The following is an 8,920-nucleotide window of genomic DNA, read 5'->3' on the forward strand; positions in this document are numbered from 1 at the left end:
TTTGGTTGTTTGTCCGTCGTTTATAGCCGATGATTTGTGCCGGTCTGCATGCTTATCATATTTACATCAATAGAGTAGCCGATTGCTTTACTGCATTATTTCTATACCAATCGGCTTGATTTAGTTAGATCGACATACATTTATGTTGCATCGGCTTATGAGAATTACATGGGAGTTGGGTTTAGTTGATCGTAACACATGATTCATTGCTTATTCCAAGTAATTCGTCTGTTTATTTATTAGCTTTATCGATCTTCATGTTTCCTATAATCATATCGTGCTTGACTGCATACTGTCTTGGTTAAGTCCAATTTTTGTATGTCTAGTTCGATCTGGTTATAGGGACTCGTCCGATCGACTAAGATTAATAGGTAACTTGGCGGATTGCAATGGTCTAATATTTACGTTAAGTCTATCTCTAGTGGGTTTCTAGCCAATCCAAGCTTTTACAGCCGATCGTCTATCCTATCGACTAAACGATGATGCTATCCTATCGGCTAAACGATGCTGCATCAGTATCCGATCGGTTGGATATTTAGTCACCTATCGGCTTGATAGCCGATTGGCTTGTTTTACGATTCATCTTCTCAGTTGCAGGATCAAACTGACTGGCACGCCCGCGCATCATTCTAAGAATTTTGGTCCTGTACTGGAACTGTCTAAGATTGACTCCCAGGCCTTCGTGTGTGACGCGTCATCGTTCACATTTTGACGTCAACAGATTGGTCGTGCTTAGCACAAAAATTATATATTGGGTGAAATTTCATTTTCAAAAAAACTGTTTAGAATTCATATTTGCTTGTTTTGATACATTTCGTAAAGAAATGAATTTTTCTCACCCACCACATTCCTATTTCCACCCACCATATGTGCAAGTTGAATGTCGAGACCAGTGTACATCCATTATTAAAGTGGCATGTTGGAAATCCAACGCGAAAACATTGCAAAACATCTCTCCGGCTCAAACTCCGGTGCAGTGTGTCCAGCACCCTATATTTGAAATAAGTAAGACAATGTTAAATGCATATTCAAAACAAGTAAAGGAAAAAACTTTTACACCAGTCTTTTATCCTTTTCTGGAATTGTTTTTCTATTGGATTGTAGAAATTGATCCTGAGATAATCAAAGTAATGATACCTTGCACGGTTAGTATTGTACATGGGCGAGATAAATCTATTCTCTGATGTGTAATTACACACAACAATGTGATAATTGGATGTGCATGCCACACACAGAATAACACATAACAATAATATTCTAGGGTGATTTTAGGGTTTTATGGGGATATATTATATTCTCTGCCCTTAACATGGTAGTACCCCAAATGAGGCCTTGGGTGCAGTCTTGCTGGTGGTGCCACAGCTCTCTATGGATCTACGCCTCTACCACCATTAGGTTTTATTTGTAAGTTTGTACCTTTAGTTCTCTTAGCCTCGGTTTTCATATGCGTGGTTTGTTTTTTATTAATCAATTTTGGGATTAATAAGAAATATTATATTTTTTTATGAGAATAAGAAATATTATATTGATGGTTCACTTTTTTATTGAGTAAAACGTTGAAGACTTCAAAAAGAAAAAAAACAATACGGTTGATTGAATTTCATCATACAAAAAAAAATTGTATTTTGCATGTCCATTGCTTGTGTTCTCCTTCTTGTTCCCTACATGTCACATATAGGTCGAAGCACGTGTCATTTACTCAAATTAATTTTTTATTCTTAGTGTTTTTAGTGCTGAAAGAAAAGCTAATGTCCTCGGGTGTTTGTCATATGTATATCCCTATAAATTATTTTTATTGACTGTCTCCTTATTTACCATATTATAATTTATTCTCTCTAGGTTCTACATATAATGGTTATCTAAAATCATTTTTTGGTACATTTTTAGTCCCTATCACAGTATACCAGGTCAATTAAGTTCTTCGTCTTAATACAATAAATATACGATCATCTAGTGGTTAGCTTGATAATAGCATTACAACCTAGATACACCAAAACTACCAATTTACAAGCCTCATTAGCAATAATGTTCAAAAATTTTCTAGACAACTTGTGAAATAACCTTAGCATATAACAATGAATGTAAAATGATGTGTTTTTAAATAAGAATCATGCGTTTATATAATATGTTGTTACCTTTACCGTAGCGAATGTCAAATTGTTTCCATATGCTATGGTGAACCTGCAAATAAATTATATTTTGGGTGAGTGTAGTTCTTCAACAATGTATTATTTACTGGTAAAGCTCGGCACAGCATATTTATAAACTGAAAATCTTTGGCATAGTCACACAGTGTATTATAAACGAAAACATAAACACTCATTAGTCTCACCTTATTGTTACATAAATAAAAAAATAAAAGTAACTAGTGAACATTAATCTTACCCAGCAGATTGGCCATCAATATGCCAGGCTCTCCAGTCATCCACAATGGGATAGCCCAGTGATCTCACCCAAGCTTGTGTACCCAGAAATGGTACAACCGCATCGTGGTCACCACTGCATATTAATTTCGTAAAACAGTTGACAAATTTGCGATATCTTTTAACAAGGTGAACATGCTTCCTTAAACTGGGTATTAATGGTCATGTACAGGTATACATCAGTTGCTAGTTGCAGCACTAGAAATCTTCTAAGAGCATATTACTTGATCTAGAAGTGCACTAACCATTTTACCTACAAAATTTAAGGGTCGGGTTTAAAATGGGTTGAAAATAAAATTATATAGAGTTCTAAGCTAATTTTTTTTAAGAATTAAATAGGGTTATGAAAGAACCCACGAGCCTTGGCCCGTTCTCACCTCTGGCCGTAACAATCTAATGGCAAAATTTTACTCACTATACCCGTAATGGCAAAGTAAAATTCTTCACTTTCATATACACTTACTTACAAATGGTTGATTTGACCGCCGTAAAAATTAGTTTTAGCTGTATGAAAGTTTCTACAGCAGTGATTTCTTTACCTGTATACCAAAGCACGGTAACCATTTAGGGTTACACTACGATGGTACTTTATGCTGCTCTTGATGTCAAAGGCATATGGCAGATCATTTTCGTGGCACCTAACCCATTCATTTACGGTGCCCTGCAAATATTTAGCACGTCGAAAATTCAAAAACATGCTCCTTTATTGATGCCAGTTGCCAAAAAAAAAACAAAAAACAAAAAACAAAAGTGATTCCTAGAAAATGAAACGGCACGACCATTTACCTTTTTTATTCCTAGAGTGTTTCGTGTGACGTTGCTGTTTGCCCAAAAATATGACAAATAGTTTGCATATTCCTGCGGTTGCAAATATTCACCAAATTCAGACAGAACGTAATTTGAACAGCACAGTAATCACAATGGGCTCGTTGGTTGAATGGATGTTGTCAAGGAAGACAAGTGGACAGCTAATATAGTGTTTTATATTTGTATTCTTACTCATGATAGAATGAGTCCTTCGGGGAGTCATTGTTTGGCTTATTTAGGGAAAATATCAAATGACTTATTTGTAAATAGAAAATAACTTATAAGTAAAAGTTTTATACATGCGTTCTTAGTGATCTAAAAATCAAGGCTAGAAAATAAACTCCGATGAAAAAAAACCTAAAATCTACTCCAAACTTATGGTTGAAAATTTAATTATTTGCTTATAAGCATAAGCAGAAGCGAAAAAACAGGGCTCTCAGTATTTGTTGATAGCTCATTTCCTGAATTCCTATATGTCCAACTTACATACAGCCTCATCGTGTTTTGCTACGTGTTTTTAGCGATCTAACAGAAAATATTAATAATTAGAAAATAATTTACAAAAAAGAACTTATTGATAATTTATGTATAAAAATTTTATATGCATGTATTTTGTGCTCTAACTGCAAATATTAGAAAATAAACTATGATAAAAAAAACCCTCAAAGTCAACTATAAATTTGAGTTTTAGAATTCATAATTTTGCTTATAATCATAAGCACAAAAGAAAATATGACGGGCATAATTTATAAGCTGACTTTTGAATACGTACTGCACATTTTATTGAAGGCTGAGCAGGTGGATGTTTCAGTACTCCATGCTCCTTCTCCAACATCTCTCTGTCTAACGTCTCGTGGTACCGTATGGGGGACACATAAATACACTTCCTGCCCAAAATGTACGCCTTCGAAACTTCGTCTAATAGCTGCAGTGAAAGAGCAGTTTATTAATAGCTGCAGTAAAAGAGCAGTTTAGAAATTATCTTTGTAACCCTACAAAACAAATATTAGCACTTATATTAGGAAAAACCCCGGTAGAATGATAAGGCTATCATTTGTTTATGTCTTTTCCAGTCAGAAAACCTCATTCATTTCTTCTCATGGTAAACAATGCACGCATCAAACTGAAAATTGTTCAACCGTCACAACCGGCTACAGTAACTTTAATTGACCAAAATATTGTTAAAGGAATAGAAGAGACGGGAGAACAGTGTTTGGATCACACATATTTTAATTTGTCCCTGCAGAATTTCCAGTTTTATATTTAATTGTTCATTTATTTTGGACTATTTTATAATATAACTAGTCAGACAAAAAAAAGACTAACTGTCCTACGGACACAAGAAAACGCTATACGTTTTTACGCCTTGGTGTGTTAATGCTGACAGAATATCCTTAACATTGTTTCCTTTCTCACGAATTGTCAGCAAAATTCAAATCATTTATATCGCTCACTATCTCTACACATCTTTGAAAGTACAGTCGTCCTCCTCCATCCCCTCTCACGCGCATTGAATGACCCATCCATAAGAAAAATACAAAAAAAATCAACCACCCCATCTCTTGCAAAATCTCTCTTAGAACAAGTCGGATCCTCTGCTAAGAAATAGATGTGCAGTACTATAATATAAAAACGTAGACTCCTCTGAGAAAACTGAAAAAATAAACACTCGCATGGCCAACTTCGCAACACCTCCATGTCACCCATAGCCAAAACAATCAGAAAACTCCCTTCGTTTTTTTTACGTCTTTGATTTTTTAATTTACGTTTGACCTTTGTCTTATTCAAAATTTTTGTCCAAATATACAAAATTATAAATCATACTTAAAGTTACTTTAGTAATAAATCAAATCATAATAAAATATTCAATAATTATATAAATTTTTTAAATAAGACGAAGGTTCACACGTAGATCAAAAAGTCTGTCAAACAAAAAAAATCGGAGAGAGTATTAAAATTCTCTAACCGCCTATAGGAAAAAAAACTCTCTAACCAGACGTCTATTAGGCTTATATTTATAAAACAATCAACGGCATATCGTAAATTGATATTTTATGGCAAAGCACCGGCGTATTTGCAGTAATGGAGAAAATGGGAGTGTGCTTCTCTCCTTACACTGTTAAACCTGGATAAAGCTTGCTGGCAAATCACATTGCTGGGGTTGTCATAATCCTCGCCTTTGCAGTTCTCCGTTATCATCTTAAGACCGATCATTTTTCATACATGTGCAAGCAGAGTTAGTTAAGCTCACCCAGAAATCTTTTATGACTATAATTAAATTGAAATTATGGAGAAATTGCTTAGTTACCTCGTATAACTGATCCGAAATGATTCCGACTCCGTGGGAATACGGCACTCTTGAATCGAAGTCAACCTTTTCACCTGTTCCCGGATTACCTACAAGATAGCCCTGACAATCTCCCAAATTCAAAATTAAGTGCCACGAACTCTTAATCAATTGTGTCTTGATACTTTTTTTTGAAAGGAAATAATTTTTTTTTTGAAAGGAAGTCTTGATACTTTTTTAGATAATGGAATGACATTAATTATCTCTAATTGTAAAATTATGTCCTTATATTATATGTAGGTGATATCTTCCTTTTTTTAACTTAATTATCCCTAACCGCACTATATTTACAGAAGAAGAAGATATGACCACTACCTTGAGATTAGGCGTCGGTCTGATCCCAGCTTCAATATCTGAAAACAGAGCAATCCTAGTTAAGCTTATGGGCGTAAATGTTCGATTCGAACTCTTGAGAAGTTGAGATCCTACAGAAATCTGGAACTAAGATAACAATGGAGCACCTTCCGAGATCTTCTGCGCGATAAACGGGACGATCTTTCCGCCGCCGGAGTCCCCTCCGACGTAGAACGGATTCGAGAGGAACTCCGGATGCTCACTGAACCACTGGAGAAGCAGAGTATCCGAGCGAGAAGAGAATGAAACCAAGAACAACAGCATGTGCAAACAGCATGTGTATTTTACCTCCCTGAGTAGTTTGACGAGCTGCAGCGATGCGGAGACCTCGCCGACGTCGTAGCCCTTGGGGTCCCGGGAGAAGGAGAAGCCGGCGCCGACCGGCGAGTCGACGAAGATGATGCTGGCGACCTTGGTCCAAGTGTAGGGATGGTAGCGCAGCCGCGGGAGCTCGCCGTTGTACGGCTCGATGACCACCTTCAACGGGCCTGCATGAAACGCATTCAGGATGTTATGACTAAGACAATATCTATAAAATTAAATATATTATCATATAGGATAAAAATGATGACCAGGTTATTAAATGAAAAAGACAAAAAAAAATCATGTTTTGGACGAGACAGTTTCTACCCAATACTCAAGATATAATGAGACATCGAGTAACATTAAATTCACATATAAATTTAATGATATTTACATTGTTAGACAAAGAGTGACTAATTTCTTTGGATACGGATGGTATGGAAACTCTCGTGGATTGTACAGTTCACTAATCAGTGCAACGGGTATGGGGGATGGTTTGGTTCCTCACCGATCTCGAAGAAGAGGGCGCTGAGCACGGAGCATCGGTCGCCGCCGGTGAGCCATAGCAGGACGGGGTCGGTGCCGGGGTCCCCCTCCGACTCGATGAAGTAGTAGAAGAGCTCCGCGCCGTTCTCCTCGTCGACGGTCACGTACCTGGACACAGCGTCACGTCCTCCTGACGCAGAGCGAGCAGGGCAAAGGAATCGCTAGAGCAGAAGCAGATGGCCGGAGAAGCATGGCTCACCCGGTCTCGAGGCGGGAAGGCAGCGCGCCGTCGAACCCCGGCAGGCTGGCGACGTTGGTCCGCGTCAGGGAGCCAGCGGCAGCACGGCCAAAGAAGAAGAAGAAGAAGAGCACGACGGCGGCGACGGCATGCCGGGCAGCCATCGTCCGTCCGTCACCTCGCCGCCGGTGGAGAAGCCCCCCCCTAGTGCGGCTAGTGCCACTCCTCCCTTCTCCTCTCCTCTCCTCCTCCAGGAACACAAGCAAGGTTGCGACCGAGGTGCAGCCGTGCCGTGCTGGCCTAGCTCGCAATTTTTGTCAGGTGGCGTTTTCCCTGGCGGACCAAGCCGTGTGTCACCGACGACGTCGTAGGGACAGAGACGGCCGTTGCCCTTGCACGTACAAGAAGCTCCCAGTGTAGTAGTCACTGTGTTTGTCGTGAGTCGTGACAAGGTACTCGTCATGTGCATATGCTGCCTAGGATTAGGACTGCCTCCGGTCGCTGCCGCCATGAGTCCATAATTGTCCTGCCTTTTTCCACTGTAGCTGGATAGATATTTTTGTACAGTGAGGGTGGCACGTTAGACCAGAAGTAATATTATCGAATTTTATACTTGGAGTTTTTTTATTATCATTAAAAATGTCTCGAGTTATCATATTTTCTATAAAAAAAAATAGTATCTTCAGGCATAGTAGGCCCTCCATATTTTTATGTATGACACCGTTGACTTTTAGAATTACGTGTGACCATTCGTCTTATTTAAAATTTATATCCAAATATGCAAAATTATAATACATACTTAAAGTTCCTATCATATTATAACAAAATAATTAATAATTATATAATTTTTTTAATAAAACGAATGGTCAGACGTAGAACTAAAAGTCAACGGCGTCATATAAAAAAATATGGAGGTTGTATACCTTAAGATACTAGAATTTTACCATTAAATATCAGGTACACGTAAGAATTCGAAGTAATATACTACCTCAAATAACTATTAACTAGAGTTTACTCTAACGGTAATAATTCGCCGTGCCATGGAACCGTCTCTCACAAAGAACGGGGTTATATTGAAGAAAATCTAACCAAATATAGTTTTGATTTCCTTATATGTATATGGTATTGTTTAATTGGAACTATATTTCTTTCTGGTCATCAGATACCAGCAATATATTATTGAGTTCTAGTTTATCTTATATATCCTACTTTCTGCATGTTTTTATCCTACGTTTTATATATATATAAAGCTTCGGCACTGCTGGCTGTATATGAGTGTGATAAACTATGTTTGGCGTTCTGTAATTGTCGTCAAGTTGCGTGTAATTGGAGGCATTATTGTAAAGAAAATCATATGGTTGTACTAGTTAATATACTTTTGAACCACTGGCCCCACAGGGTTGAATCAAGAACCTAACCTACTAACCTCCACGTCTCCTCGAGGTAGCCAAACGCTGGTGGTTAACTTATGCTGAAAAAGAAAACACTGGTCTGACGTGGATGATTTTTTTATTTACGTTTGACCCTACGTCTTATTTATAATTTTTGTCTAAATATATAAAATTATAAATCATACTTAAAGTTACTTTAGAAATAAACCAAATCATAATAAAATAGTCAATAATTATATAAATTTTTTGAATAAGACGAATCGTCAAACGTAGATCAAAACGTCAACTGCGTCAAAAAAAATCGCAGGGAGTAATTTATGACTCCTGACTCCTCTACAAAATAGTTGTAACTTAATGCACTCAAAATCTGTCCAATAATATCGTAGCTTCCTCTCTTCTTAATTACTACCTCCGTTCCATTACTCCGTTTGATGTTTGACTTTTTTAGTCACGACGTTTGATCATTTGTTTTATTCAAAAAGTTAGTATAAATATAAAAAATAACAAGTCATGCTTAAAGTTTTTTTGATAATAAAGTAAGACACAAGTAAAATAAATGATATTTTCATAA

At 37.2% G+C, this 8,920-nt stretch overlaps 1 protein-coding gene across 1 annotated transcript; it reads right to left on the bottom strand.

Annotated features, from left to right (window-relative positions):
* Positions 1–731: 731 nt before the first annotated feature.
* On the bottom strand, positions 732–7,331 carry LOC102714510 (serine carboxypeptidase-like 7). The gene is made up of 13 exons (XM_006663332.3): positions 6,980–7,331; positions 6,743–6,888; positions 6,220–6,419; positions 6,039–6,141; positions 5,893–5,930; positions 5,539–5,640; positions 5,346–5,429; positions 4,003–4,155; positions 3,210–3,281; positions 2,963–3,084; positions 2,386–2,499; positions 2,136–2,181; positions 732–990 (listed from the first exon to the last, which is right to left on the bottom strand). Exons 1-13 carry the CDS (start codon positions 7,120–7,122, stop codon positions 907–909), a joined length of 1,407 nt encoding a protein of 468 aa, XP_006663395.2. The 5' UTR covers positions 7,123–7,331; the 3' UTR covers positions 732–906.
* Positions 7,332–8,920: the final 1,589 nt, after the last annotated feature.

The sequence above is a fragment of the Oryza brachyantha genome, chromosome 11, assembly GCF_000231095.2.
Source record: "Oryza brachyantha chromosome 11, ObraRS2, whole genome shotgun sequence".
Classification (NCBI taxonomy): domain Eukaryota; kingdom Viridiplantae; phylum Streptophyta; class Magnoliopsida; order Poales; family Poaceae; genus Oryza; species Oryza brachyantha.